Genomic DNA, 15,480 nt, shown 5'->3' with positions numbered 1-15,480 from the left:
TATTAAAGCCATTTCTTTTATTTTTTCCGCAAACCGTCTTCTTTACTTTGGAGACAGAGCAAAAAGGTGATGAACGGAAGATACGCATTGTAATCGAAAAGCTGCATCTTTTACAATGAAGTTAGAGCAATTCTCCATTTAAACAATATGGACGTAGAATACTTCTTTACAAAGGCATATAAATCACATAATGTAAGTTAACGTATATGATTTACGCATTTATATCATCATTAAGTTTCTAAGTGCTGAAGATAAAGCTGTCCGTTTCACATATATTCAATCATGGAACAAAGAGCAAATCATTACGTAAAATCTTTTCCAATGATATAGAAAAACTCTGAGAAAAATGGTTTATAATGATATTCTTCGAAACTGAAAAAAAGGAAAACATGAATAGTTCCCGATTTTTGCATTATAGGCTGTCTCCACTGAAAAATCCGGTAGCCAATTTTGGGATCATATTGAAAAAGTTAACAAATTCAACAAAAAGTAAAGGTGTAAGGACACTTGTCATCATTCACACAGGGGAAAAGACTGATGATAATTAGGCGGACGAAGCAGAGGAGGGGGCTGAATCCGCAGGAGTAGCAGGAGGAGATGGGATAGGTGGATGACGAGGAGGTAGCTGAGGCGTAGGTGGAGTAATAGGAGACAGAGAAGACATAGGAAAAGGAGGAAGAGGAGAAAAACTAGAAACCAAAACAGATAATTATCTTATTCTACAAAGAATGACGCAGGTTGAAACAGGAGGAGGTGGGGAGGGAAAGAGAATGATGAGGAGAAGGTGGAAGAGGTAGAGTAGTATATGAAGGAGGAGGTAGCGGAAGCAGAGGAGGAGGCGCAAGGTAGAATAGATAATGATCTCATTATAAAAAGATTAACGCACTTGAAATATACGCTAAATCTCCAAGGCCATAAAAACATTTAGGGTCAGGTCAAAAATTTAGGGTATGTCGGAATACCGGAAACAAACACTTTTTTTATGCCTAAATACATGCGTTACTTAAAAAAGCACCATGTCAGAGGTGCACTCCAATGAAAAAGACAATTTTCTTTTAGGTTAATTTTAGAAATGAAATATCCTTAGCAAAGGCTATCATAGTATTTTTACAAATTTAATGCAGAAATACGCTCTTTGCGCTGTATAGATATGCCTTATTTTCCCATATGTTTTCTGGTCCTTTTTGACCACAGAGTTTAGTAACAGAGTTCTGCTTAAGCCGGTGCTAGTTCGTATGAGAAAAGTTGCATGTTTCATGATCTCCCATAAATGACAGTCAAAACGAGTCGGCTGATCTTTTACTGCGTAAAATGCTCTTTTTACTGATTTTATTTAAAATCAAATTTAAGTTCAAATCATCATAAGATGAAAACTTTTTGGAATTAAATAATTTTGAAAAGGACCTGTACATATTATACAAATATCTTTAGCCTCTCCCGCGGTCTTAAATAAATTTCACGACTGTTATAGTTCGATTTGATATTATAAAATAGAAAAAGTGGAAACTCCACAGGTCGCTCAACACGACAAAAACGAAATTGTTGCAGGCTCGGTTTGATTGAGCCTGTTCATGGACGGTAGTGGAAATGCATGCTACCGTCCAAGCCCTCTAGCCCCGGGTTGAGCAGAACTCAACATTTACACATGCTAAAAGTACAAAAAACAATTTAGAGACAGCCGCAGATGTGTTCATACGGCGGTGCACATGGAATCTTCAATGATGCACTGGCGTGTAATTCCATGAAAAGCGGCGTATGGTCCCCAGATAAAATAATGGGTTTGCCCTAAACGAGAAAATAATGGGCAGAACTAAACAAACTGGAATTTAGAAAGGGGGTCTGAGGTTATAGAGCTTGCATATCACAGGAACTGCCAAAAGACAAAAGTCGCTTCTGATTGGTGTTTGCAGCTAGTTTGCCAAGTTTACTGTGCTTTACATCAAATCGGTATCTATATATTGACTCTGTTGCAATATTTAGACCTATATATAGTGTAATATAACATCAAAATGGTTTCAAATAGTAGTTATATGAACAGAAAATTGAACCAAAGTACAGAAATAACATTTTTCCATTATAGTTTCGAGTATTTTCTGCACAACAAGATAGCAACTTGTTTAAACAACGACAAAAAAATATTTCATTTTTGTTTCATTAAAATCAAATTTTCAGCAGTACTATGTATACATAGATCTATATCTAAAATGAAATAACAAAATAAATACAATGTTCAAGATTAGCCAATTTAATTATGCATGCTTGCCAGAATTTCACTACGCAACTACCTACCTGCGTACCTGCGTACTAAATACCACCTAATATCTACCAAATTAAAATAAATGATATTCTATCGCAGCTAATGATCATCTGCAGCCCGTATATTATGTTTCCGCGTAACATATCGGAGGACTGTGACTACTTTTGAACAGTGTCCGCATTCTCTTTAAAGATCATAAGGAAAATGGCACATATAACAAGCCATAAAATAAATATGCCCTTGGTCCATTTTAATCAAAAACCCTTACACTCCCTCGAACATGAATCTTTGTTATGATTTCAATAATTTTCCTGTACAAGTGTGTTTCTTAAATTTTCAGAGATCTATTCTGACTTAGGTTGGAATTTAAATTTGAATGACTTCTAAGTGTTATCTATGTCATATAAATTAATTATCTTTGTCATCGTAATTGCTTTTGTCTAATGTGTTTATTAATTTCAATTATATTTTTTAACATTTATAACAATGTGTTTTTTTAAAAAAAAAAAAAAAAAAAATTCAAATTCATTATTTATAATGGTTTTCCACGTCTACGGACGACCAAGCCCAAGATCGAGTATACGAGTCAGCTCCGAGATTCATGGCCTCATTTACTATGAAAGGTACATGATGTCTACCATGGCGTCGTGCTTGCGTTGATGCAGGGTACAGAACGAAGTTAATTGTATTGACATTGTGTTGTACTGATAATTCAAAAGTTGGCTTTGTCCTATACTTACATCTCGTCATTTTTAATAATTTCATTCCACATGTTACTTGTGCATGCTTTGCACACGTTATTCCTGCGTAATTTGAAGCAGCAACTTGATGACATTAAATGTTATTCACACGGTCACAGAGCAAAAGATATTAATCATAGAAAATAATTTCAACTTAACATTACATACATTTAAGCTGGTCTAGAATTTCTATCATTGAAAATTATTCATGATCATTTGATCAAGTGTGAAATTATTCTTACAAATACTCTGTTATAAATGACAAAATAAAATGTATGTATTTTATAAAATCGTCACGGAGAACATACGCCCTGCCTGGGATCAAACTCACTATCGTAGTTCTGTGCTCTCCCCATTGAAGTTTGAAGCAAATCCATCAAGCAGTAACAGAGATAAAGTGAAAATGCATCAAAACTTTAATTAAGCCGTGGACGCGGAAGGACGCCGACGAGGACGCCAGCGACGGGTCGAGTAGGATAACTCTCCATATACTTTAAGCTAAAAACAAGGGAGAATATCCAACAAGGTTCCAAAAACGCAGCCCCCCCCCCCCCCCCCCTACCACACACACACACGCACGCACGCACGCACACACACAAGGACAAAACAAACAGATACAGGAACATAGTGGGGAACCGCCTTGGAACGGTCAGTGGCAAAACCACCACTGGGGAGTTTAAACCGGTTTATGGTGCACCTAACCTCACTCTTACCGATTATGGTGCACCTAACCTCACTCTAACCTCTTAACGATTCTAAACACACCATTAACACTCTAATTTATCCTTCCCACCAGAATGGCATTGAAATATAACATTACGTGCATGCTTTACGTCAAGACCGACAACTCTTTCCCAAGAGTTTAGTTCTTCATTTAATTCTGGTAATCCATTGACTACTAGAGTCACAGGTTAGGACTAAAACAAACCAAGCTGTGAAAAACATTTTATTTTTTAGTTTTATCATTCCTAATGTAAAAAAGGTGTAATTGTCATTTTCTATTTGATCGTCATTGTCCATTTTCTTGAGCAAACATATGAGCAGAGGAAGTTTTACTACGTCGGTAATTTTGGTTCAGGTTCAGTGCATCCGTTGCTCCATATTCTGTGTCAGACGAAATGCTAAGCTATCTGATTTTTATGAAAAAATCAGATAGTTTAGCATTTTAAGTAGTATTAGTGTTCGTCAGGGTGAAAATGTATCACCGAGTCTTTTTTTTCTATGTTTTTAAATGACCTTGTTGATTTCATTTCAAAACCATATGATGGCTTAGATCTAGTAAATGATATTGCAGGAGCTTTGTTTTATAATGAAGAAATACATTTTTTTCAAGTTGTACCTATTATTACATGCAGATGACACTGTTATTCTTGCTGAATCCAAGGAATAGCTACAGGCTGCTTTGAATGCGATGTATCTATATTGTCAAACCTTTAAATTAGAAGTTAACTCGTTTAAAACAAACGTCCTTGAATTAAGCAAAACGAAGCAACGAAACAAACCTGTATTTACTTTTAATGGGAAAATTTGTCAGTAGTTGATGATTTTGTTTACTTAGGTATGATCTTTACTAGTAATGGTAGCTTCGATAAGGCGAAAAGTGTATTGATATACAAAGCTAGAAAAACCATGTTTAGGGTTCTACAAAAAGCCAGGCAGTTTAGATATGCAACTTCAGTTACTTGACAGTATGATTGCTCCATTAGAATTGTGTGGTTCTGAAGTTTATGGATTTGAGAAGTATGATATTGCCGAGTCTCTGTTCATTCAGTTTTATAAATATATACTCCATTTTAAGAAAACCACACCAACCTGTATACTGTATAGTGAGTTGGATAGATACCCCGTTACAATTCTTATAAAAGCCAGAATGATTGGTTGATGGAAAGGAATTATAAGTGGTATTATAAAGGAATTATAAATGGTAAGATATCTGCTATTTTGTATAAACTATTGTTACATTTACATAATTATAATATTTTCCACTCAGAATGGTTATTCAAAAGTGAGGAAACACTTAATCATTGTGGTTTTTCCAACCATAGGAATCAATATGTACATCAAAATTGCAATCTTGCAAAACTAGTGAAAAACAGGTTGTGTGATCAGTTTAAGCAAACTTGGTATAATTCCATCTTTATAATGCCTAAATGTTTAAATTATAGGATATTTAAAACAAATCACTGTTTTGAACATTATCTGAATGTACTCATGGTACCCACTGACCTTAAAATAAGTTTGAGCAGGTTTAGATGTGTTAACCATAAACTACCAGTGGAAAAGGGTCGTTTTCTTAATTGGCATCATAAGAGATGATCGTATTTGTGAGTTGTGTAGTATTAACAAATTTGGGGATGTGTATCACTATATTTTAGAATGCTATTATTTTAGAAAAGAAAGAAAGAAATGTAACATTCCTATTGATATTATTGAAAATCATGAAACTACTAAAATGAAAGCATTGTTTAATTCTGAAAAGTTAAGTACATTATTCAAGTTAAGCAAAATTCTGTAAAATTATATCATCTAAATTTATATAGTGTCTTCCTTTAGTTTTTTCTAAACATTTGTTTGTAAATGTTAAGTCACATCATTTTTCGTCTTTCTCACATTATTATGGTCTATATTTCTGTAACTTTGTGGTCTGTACTTTAGTATTTTCTTGTTGTGAAGCAAAGTGACCAGCTGTTGTGTGGTGTGGCAGGGAAGTGCGGGGTATAGATCACAATTACACATACAACCGTCTCTATGCAATTTCTGGTATTTATTTACGGATGTAATATTATATTGTAACACGTACTGTACAAGATACAAGATACAAATTTTATTTAAAGTCGTTGTTATATATATAGACAACGTTAGCTATGTATAGCTATTGACCGACATAAATAACAAAAGTATATTTAATAACATCATAAAATGTACCTATTAAATAGAGTTACAGCATTAGCAAATCACAGTTAATGAGTAAAACATGAGATATGCATATAAATTCGGCTAGTTTCTTTTTATTTGAATTCTTATTATTCTGTTTCAGCTTTTGTTTGTCAGTTACGGCTTGTCAGCATTTCTGCTTTTCTTATTCCTTTTATTCCTTTAGTCTTAAATGTATTAACATATGTCATATTATTATCCTGCTTATTGCTAGTCAAGTTTGTTTTAACCATGTCTTAGATGTCTTAAATGTATAATCTTAACTTAATATCTTTTAGTTACAGGTTGTTGTTTTTTTAAAGTCGGAAAATAGCATGATGCTAATGTTATATGTTTATAAGACCGACTCAAAATAAAGTTTCTTGTATCTTGTATCTTGTTGTGCTTCCAAAAATCTTAGATCTCAGTGCTCAGCTGGATATAGCTATTCATAGTATTACCTATTACCTTGCTCTTTCTTGCATATTTTATATATTTGTAGTATCTATGCACACACCCCGGTTAGGTTCGTAAAGAAGAACGTCCTGTTCCGGATTGACTAATGAAACGCGCCCTCCAGGTGGCATGTTCCATAACATGTAATTCCCACGTGATGACATATCGGCGGGAGTCGCTGTCAAGACGCTTAGCTAAGTCTATAAAAAAAGTACTACCGATAATACAGATTAATGGTATGTTTGTAACTAGTTGTTCGCCGTTTTATTGTAGACAATGGCTAGTTGTACATAGTCCTGTGTCTGTACGACTAACCTAAAATTCTTGACCAAAATTCTTTTTACATATAAATTTGAGCTTACTGGTACTGATGATAAACCCGAACAGAAAATGAGGTTTTTTACCTGTAACTTTTTTATTTCTGCAAATTGTAATCAATGGTTGGTATCAAAATAAAGCTTAACCTTTACTGAAAACTTTACATGATTAAAATTTATATTTAGTAAGCAAACTCACACGAAGTGAGGCCCTGAAAGGGGTATGTAAAAAAGGGACTGTTGAATGTTGACTGATGATAAATTCGAACACTTTGTCATTTATAAAATTTTCTTGGTATTATTATATTGAAACTTTCCCCAAAAAGCTGCAACAGTCATTCCTGATCAAGTAATGAAAAGTTACCAAATGTCAGGCCTTCATGTTTCGACAGTGAGCATGCGCAAAAAAACACCCTCTTCCCCAGTAATTTTGGATAAATATTTTTTAAACAAATTTACATAAGTCATTTATTTATACAGAATATTTACCAATTTTGTTTTTGTTTACACCAGTTGGTGTTGTAAGTGGAAACATTAAGATGGCGTGTTCAGTTTTATAAATATTAACTGATTGCAATCGAATATTTCCAAGGTGTTCGACTTTATCATCTGTCCGGGTTTATCATCAGTACCAGTACCAGACACACAAAAAAAAAATCGAGTGAGCTTACTGTAGCAATGCAAAGACATTTTTATAAATCAGACTTTTCCACTTGAAATGACATTTTTTCATAAGAGCCAGAACAATATGGAAGTAAAAAAAATAAATTGCCACAAAATTAAGAAAAAATATGTTCACGCAAATATGGGCGCGTTTTTAAGGCTCATAAAGCCATTTAAAAAAATTTTAGCCTGAAAAACGACCTGAAATCCCTTCATCAATGGCAGAGTTATGGACTGGGCAAGAACTAGATCCTGTTAACCTTTAAACTCTGTGACCTGGACCTAGGGGTCTAGGTCTTGCACATGACATGTCGTTTCATTATGGTAAATATCTATACCAAGTTAATTAAAAATTCCCTTCATGGTTTGCACAGTTATGGATCAGACACGAAACAGACCCTGTTAATCTTTTTGCCCTTCACATGTGACCTTGACCTTGAAGCTAGGGGTCTGGGTCTGGGTCTGGCGCCTGACATGTTGCCTCATTATGGTGAACATTTATGCCAAGTTACTTCAAAATCCTTTCACGGATGGCAGAGTTACAGCCCAGACAAGAATTGACACGGACGCACACATGCACAGACAAAACACATACAGACAGTGTGATTTTAATATGCCAACCTTTGGGGGCCATAGAAGAGCAAAAGTTACTCCACCACTAACTATAGTTAGCTATGTTGTTTTTTGTGTACAAAATTCTGATGAAACATTCACAGCCAAAACAAGTATAAAGTCCACTATGCAGTACAAAGGGGTTTATGTAGTTATTTGTGAGAAAAGAAGAGAAAATACATAATCTTGTCCAATGTATTTACAGTCAAGCCTGTCTTTAAAGACCACCATTGGAACTATCAAAAGAGCCATTTATTGCAAGTGGTTGCTGTTTACATTATACAATACTTGAAAATACTGGATAGTGATATTCAAGGAGACTGCCAGAGTAGTCTTTCTGGAAAGGTGCTGTTATTCAGAGGTGGTATTTAGCTCAGGACTGAGGTTTGTGTACAAGAATGGTTTTAATCTGAAACTGATAGAAAAATTCATGCATTGTAACATGAACTAAAAACTCAACTTGAACAAGTTTAACAGCAGGGAAAATGTAATGAATGACTCAAAAGCTATGTATATTTGGCTATTCTACACTGAACAAAATTCCTAATTGGTCAGTTTATATTGTATTACTATTTTTTTAATAATGCATGTATTTACAAGAAATTTCACATACTGACATTTGAATAGGTACTGCAGCTAATTATTGATTTATTTTTGGCCGACTCTGGCCAGCGTAACCGCATTAGGCGTTTGGACCAATATTGCATATTTTGCACGTGCAGGGCATGCGCACCATTATGCACTTGTTAGTGAACATTTTTGGCATTACTGACAAAAGTCCTACTACAAAAACACATATCATTGTGAAATTGACACAAGAGCAACGCGCCTGGGCTTTCGGAATTTTACAACAAAACTCAAAATCGGTCACTTCAATGAATTGTCCTTGGGTTAAATTTTGCCAAAAGAGCGCGGATGGTAGATAACCAACGATTGAAGGTTCTTGTAAACAGAAATAAGGTTAAAAATGGAAATAACCATCAAAGTAACAGCTACAAACAAATTATATCAAAATTCTTTTGAAATTGCAAAAATGATTACACACGTGTCGTAAATGTGTCCCGGCTAGCAACATTTCGACAGCTCGATGGCGTTGCTTTTGTGTCAATTTCACCATGATATGTGTTTTTCTAGTAGGACTTTCGTCAGTAATGCCAAAAGTGTAAACGAACACGTGCATGTTGGTGCACATGCCCTGCACATGCAAAATATGTAATGTTAGTCAAAACGCCTAACGCGGTTACTTTGACTGTGAGTTGCCAAAAAAAAATCAATAATTAGCTGCAGTACCCATTAAAATGTTGGTATGTGAAATTTCGTATGAATACATGCATTATTAACAAAATGGTAGTACAATATAAACTGACCAATTAGGAATTTTGTTGAGTGTATTATGGCTTTATGATGTTTTATCTTCTCATGTTATATTTTGATTCTAGCATGTCTTTGTACAGTTTTCCTTTCAGCATTCAGCAGAAGATGAAGATTTGAACACTTGAACATTGTTGGAACTTTATTAATTTGTTATATTCAGAAAGTTCAATAACTGGCTACATTACTTGGCCATGCTTAATTCATGATATAGCATACCAAGAGAGTTTATGTGTTAGTGAAAAAAGCAAGGGCTAGCTCAAACAGCTCAGTGAAACATGCGAAATCTACAGTTTTGTGGTCTGGATCCATGTTCTTTCCAAATTCCAGTTCAACTTATTCAGATAACAAAAAAAAAATGAAATAAAAGTAATCAAAGCTTGTCACTTAATATAGGTATTAAGTGAGACTGCCGCTGCACAGATCAGACACCCAGGTGACCCACACCAGTCCAGTGGGTCACTGACACTAAGTGACACAGTCGCCAAAATTTATGGGACTGGAAACAACATTATTTTCACTCAAAATAGTAAAATTAATGGTATGAAGCACCTTTGTGCACATAAATTTATCAGTTTAAAATAATTTTCCATGATTTATAGCATTACTAAAACTAACTAAGCTATAAGAATGTCAGCAACGTATTCTTTCACCTATGACGTAGTTTTTACATAGCTGGGAACGAAAGGTTTTGGTTGCGAAACAAGTCAGCAATTTCTAGCTTAATTTTGTTGCACTCTCCTTTTTTTTGGAGAATTTCTATTCACTTTTTGTAATTTATGAATTTACAACTTCAGTAACACACTAACAACTAATTCTGAATGGTGGAAAATACCTCAGACAGGTTTTTGCAATTATCGTACCCCGTACGAACAAGTGCGCGTTATACATTCGGAACATCAAGAGTTGCCGTTCGTGGCTTCCTGCACAGGCTTCACAAAATGACCAAATTGTATTACTTTACGGTGGTTTCCGTTTGATAATTGTGGTTTTTTAAGTAAAACAATGATCAAACTACCTCACAAAGGCAGAATTTCTCGCAAAAGGCACCGTTTTCACAAATTCCTGACCTTATGAAAATTTCAATCAATGGTTTGTTTATGATTTTGCGCAATAATTTAAAAAGGCGTACCATTTCCCATTGCAGACTTCTTTTTTCTCCATATATGGCACAGTGGTTCCCAGCTTTTTGCCTGTTTTAATATAAGAAATGATACCAAAAATGAGGTCAGCCAAAAATAGTACGGGAAAAATAGTACGCCAGCGCCACCTAGCGGAGGTTGCATTGCTACTTACTGTGTCCGTCATCATGCACCGCCAACAATTTTACTGGTCTCAATATTTGCCCACTCTTCAATTTACATTGTCAGATTGTGACCCACCATAGTATCCTATGGTTTAAAAACTGGGTCAGTAGGTCAGTTAATTGTTGTTTTTTTTTTACCAGGAGGGGAAGGGCCCAGGCCTGCAATTTTGGGGAAAAAATGTCTCAATATTTGGGCAACGGGGAATAAAAAACTTGATGTAGTTTACACTTCCGACTAATCTTTGTACCTATTAAATCCTGAACAGGTAAACCAGTTTTAGTGCCGAATAACTGGAGAATCACTTGACCCAAATCCTTCAAACTTTGTAGCATTATTGAGCTTACTGAGTAGATGAGCCCTAGTAGTTTTTGGAGTCAGTTACTAAGGTCAAGGTCACAGGCTTTAACTGTGAAAAAAGTTTTTAACTTGAAAATCACTTAATCCAGAACCTTCAAACTTGGTAGGATGATCGGGCTTATAAAGTAAGTGACTTGTTTAGTTTTTGAAGTCAGTAGGTGAAAGATCAAGGTCACAGGGGTCTGAACCTTGAAAACGGTTTCTGCCTAATAACTGGAGATCCATTTTACCCAGAACTTTCAAACTTGGTATAGCATGATTGGGCTTATAAAGTAAATGAACACTATTGATTTGGGATGAAAAGAGGCCCTGTCCTAGGGGTCACTTGATATAAGAGTTATACAGGAAAAAATACTTCAAAAATTTTCAGATCATATTTCCTAGACCGTTTACTTATATTTACCTGATGACCCCAAGCGATAAGGGTCACCTGACTGTGACCTTGACCTACTGACCCAGGGCTTTTTCAGGGGTTTTTGGGAAAAAGGCCCCTGGTCATATTGGGAATTTTTAACGCGGTAAATTGTCAAATTTGGGAAAATATACTGACAAATTACGTGAGTTTTTAATTAATATATATTAGTTTAAATCTTCAGTTTCAAATTTTACTGGTAGACAGTATCCCCTTGTGAAATTTTGATTTTTTTTTCAGGATTGTGTTCCAATATTGCCTAAAAATACAGTAACTCTTTATTTGTCATGCTAATTTTTTTGTTTACAGTTTGTTTTCACCAAAGTTATAACTGAAATTATCCAAAAAGTAGAATGGCAAAGCTAGTGCGTGTATTTTCGAGTGTAAAAACTGGGTCACGAAAATATGTGACAATTGATTTTAATGGTATAAGAACTACCTGTCAACATGTTTTGGGTACTTTATTCAATTAATATTTGAGTTTTTATGCATTTTGAGAGGTTTTTGCATACAAATCATACATTTCTTCAGCAAAATCTCGTAATTATTTTTGCCGAGGTTGCAGACGGCCATGTTACTAAAAATAGAAACGAGTTGGTTTTTCCAACATTTTGTTTGATTTACTTGGCAAACAAAACTAATTGTGCAAGAGTTATTATTGAAAAAAACCCAGAAAGTAACTGATTACAGTTGGGAAATTTTTCATTGGATTGGGAATTTTTTGCTCCAGATTGGGAAAAATAGAGCATATTTGGCATTGGGAATGGGGCCGAATATCAGCCCCGTGAGATAGGGTGAAAAAGCCCTGTGACCTACTTTCTCGTTTTTGTCGAGCCCGTAAGGGAGCGAAGACATAGTTGTCCAAATGGCTGTCCGGTGTATGTGCGTGTGTCAGTGCATCCATCTGGATTTCTTTGTCCGGACCATAAGTTTGTCATTGATTGTGGGATTTTAAAATAATGTGGCACAATTGTTCATCACCATGAGATGGCTTGTCGCGCGCCACACCCGTGTCAATATCTTAAAGCTCAAGGTCACACTTGGAGTTTAAAAGTCAAATATGGCTATATTCAATAACTTTGTCATTGAATGTGGGATTATAAAATAACCTGGCACAATTGTTTACCACCATGAGATGGTGTGTCACGTGCAACACCGCATCAGTATCTTAAAGGTCAAGGTCACACTTGGAGTTTAAAGGTCAAATATGGCTATGATTGACCTTGTCCGGACAATAACTTCGTCATTGAAAGTAGGATTAAAAAATAACCAGGCACAATTGTTTACCACCATGAGATGGTGTGTCACATGCAACACAGGCGTCAATATCTTAAAGGTCAAGGTCAAACTTGGAGTTTAAAGGTCAAATATGGCTATAATTGACCTTGTCTGGACAATAACTTTGTCATTGATTGTGGGATTTTAAAATAACTTTGCACAATTGTTCACCACCATAAGACTGCGTGTCGCGTGCAAACCCGTGTCAGTATCTTAAAGGTTAAGATCACACTTGGAGTTTAAAGGTCAAATATGGCTATAATTGACCTTGTCCGGACAATAACTTGATTACATTCCATACAGAAAAACTTTAAAAATCTTCTTGTCTAAAACCGCAAGGCGTAGTGTCTCGTTATTGTTATGTGACATTATCTAATGGTCCACTATGAAGATCGTTCAAATCGTGCCCCTGGGGTAAAAAGAGGCCCCGCCCCGGGGGGTCCCAAGTTTGAAAATCTTCTTGTCTGAAACAGCAAGACCTAGGCCTTTGATATTTGGTATGAAGCATTGCCTTGTGATCCTCTACCAAGATTTTTCAAATTATGCCCCTGGGGTGAATAGAGGCCCTGCCTCGGGGGTGGGGGGGGGGGTGAAGTTTTACATAGACTTTTATAGGAAATAACTATAAAAATCTTATTGCCTGAAACTGTAAGGCTTAGGCTTTTGATATTTGGTATGTTTTATTGCCTTCTGGTCCTCTACCAAAATTGTTCAAATTATGCCCCTTGGGTGAAAAGAGGTTCTGCTCTGGGGTACCAAATTTAACATAGACTTATATAGGGAAAAAAATAAAATTTTCTTTCCTGAAAGTTCAAGGCCTAGGCCTTTGATATTTGGTATGTAGCATTGCCTGATGGATCTCTGACAAAATCAAATTATGCACCTGGGGTGAAAAGAGGCCCTGCCTTTGGGGGTCACTTGTTATATGAGTTATATAGGAATAAATACTTCAATAGTTATCAGATCATATTTCCTAGACTGTTTAATTATAATTACCTGATGACCCCAAGAGATTAGGAGTCACTTGACTGTGACCTTGACCTACTGACCTACTTTCTTGTTTTTCATGATACAGCCTTGAAAGTTGGATGACATTTACAGTTTTGCACACCAATCTTAAAACTGACTTTCAGTGACCATGAATTTGACATACTGACCTACTTTCTAATATTGTAGCATCAGTTTGCCACTTGAAACATGTGGCTCATTTTACTCAGGTGAGCGTTTCAGGGTCATCATGACCCTCTTTTTTAAAATACAGTTTTGTTCAAACAAGCATCAAAACTCTGGTTAGTGATTTAGGGCCATCATGGCCCTCTTGTTTATTATTGTGTTTACAGTAATGTATATTTGTTTTACTGTTTTACAGAAGTTCATGTAAACTGCTGTTGGCAACCTGAGAAGCAACAAGTATGAATCCAGTATATGGTGAGATAGTAAAAACTTTTAAACATCAGAAAAGTCATATTAAAAGAAGCAACTTTCAACAGTTTATGATGAGTGAACGAAGTAACGTCAAAAAGTTAAGAAATGCACACTTACACTTGGAAGAAACATTTATACATGAAATTGTAGAAGAACTAGAAAAAAACTGTCCTCGTTCAAAAGCAACACAAGATTATAGTGAAATACAGGAGTTAAAAACTGTCACCCAAAGAAAACTAATTAATGTTTATGCGTACAATAATGTTAAAGAAGCTGATGCCGAGAAGTTGCCTTCTGATTCAGGAGGAAATGGTTCAGGAGACATTTTAGACTCTTCCAAGAGGTTAGTTATAGTGTTTGACAGTGTTGATGTTGCTCCACAAAAGGGTAGTTACTTTTCTAACATTGATGCAAATGAGAGAGATGAATCGGAAGCTAGAAGGGACATGGGTGGAAGTGACCATGATGGGAGAGACATCGGTGGAAGGGAGACTGGTTGGAATGACACTAATGGAAGGGACACTGATGGGAGTGACACCATTGGGAAGGACACTGATGGGAGTGACACTACTGGAAGTGACACTGGTGGAAGGGACAATTGTGAAAGAGACACTGGTGGGAATGACACCGGTGAAAGGGACACTGGTGGTGGCGACCTTGTTGGAAGGAACACTGGTTGGAGTGACACTGAAGGAAAGAATGCTGGTGGAAATGACACTGGTGGGAGCAGAAAGCTTATGTGTCAGACTAATCAGGAAACTGTCACAATGGTGTCAATTGCAAATGGTCGCGCTTATGTTTCCAGGACTTCTTCTAAGAAAAGCTTTCATTTGCAGACAAAATGCAGAAAGATTATGTCAGGTGTGTATAAATTCATAATTGTAGAGTAATTTTCCTTTACTTGCTATATTTAGCAGTGCTCAACTGAACCACTTGTCCACTTATGCATACGAGAAGATGTAGGCTGCAGGGGAGTGGAACTTGCTCTTATTCTGCAGGACAAGTGCAGTTTTTGACCAAGAAATGTAATAAATTCATTAAAACATAGCTACACAGAAATCGGGTCAAATCAATCAAAAAGGAGTTAATTTATTGTTTGCAATTTCAAAAATTTGTCGCATTCTGTTATGGTAGTGCATTATGATCACTTAAGTTTAATATACAATATTCTTGTCACACCACTTTCACTATACTTTAAAACTGAAACTGTCAATAAAAATCATGTTTCATTATTAAATTGTAGGAAAAGCATAAATTGATGAGTGTAAAATTCGAGGCAGTTTGTCCAGCAGAATAATTGTCCTGAATTTGAAAGAAAATTGTTGAACCCTTTCTGTTATATATAAATGATAATAGGTGATGAATGGCAGTG

At 35.7% G+C, this 15,480-nt stretch overlaps 1 protein-coding gene across 1 annotated transcript; it reads left to right on the top strand.

Moving 5' to 3' along the window:
• The first annotated feature begins 424 nt into the window (after positions 1-424).
• Positions 425-15,132, top strand: LOC123530125 (uncharacterized). The gene is made up of 2 exons (XM_053520673.1): positions 425-845; positions 14,053-15,132. The coding sequence occupies exon 2, from the start codon at positions 14,096-14,098 to the stop codon at positions 14,996-14,998; it is 903 nt and encodes a 300-aa protein (XP_053376648.1). The 5' UTR covers positions 425-845; positions 14,053-14,095; the 3' UTR covers positions 14,999-15,132.
• Positions 15,133-15,480: the final 348 nt, after the last annotated feature.

The sequence above is a fragment of the Mercenaria mercenaria genome, chromosome 13, assembly GCF_021730395.1.
Source record: "Mercenaria mercenaria strain notata chromosome 13, MADL_Memer_1, whole genome shotgun sequence".
Taxonomy (NCBI): domain Eukaryota; kingdom Metazoa; phylum Mollusca; class Bivalvia; order Venerida; family Veneridae; genus Mercenaria; species Mercenaria mercenaria.
Note: the sequence above shows the minus strand (reverse complement) of the source record. Positions and strands in the feature narration are given on the sequence as shown.

Excerpts from the sequence above, each read along its gene's own strand:
- LOC123530125 (XM_053520673.1), top strand. The coding sequence starts at position 14,096 with ATGAATCCAGTATATGGTGAGATAGTAAAAACTTTTAAACATCAGAAA.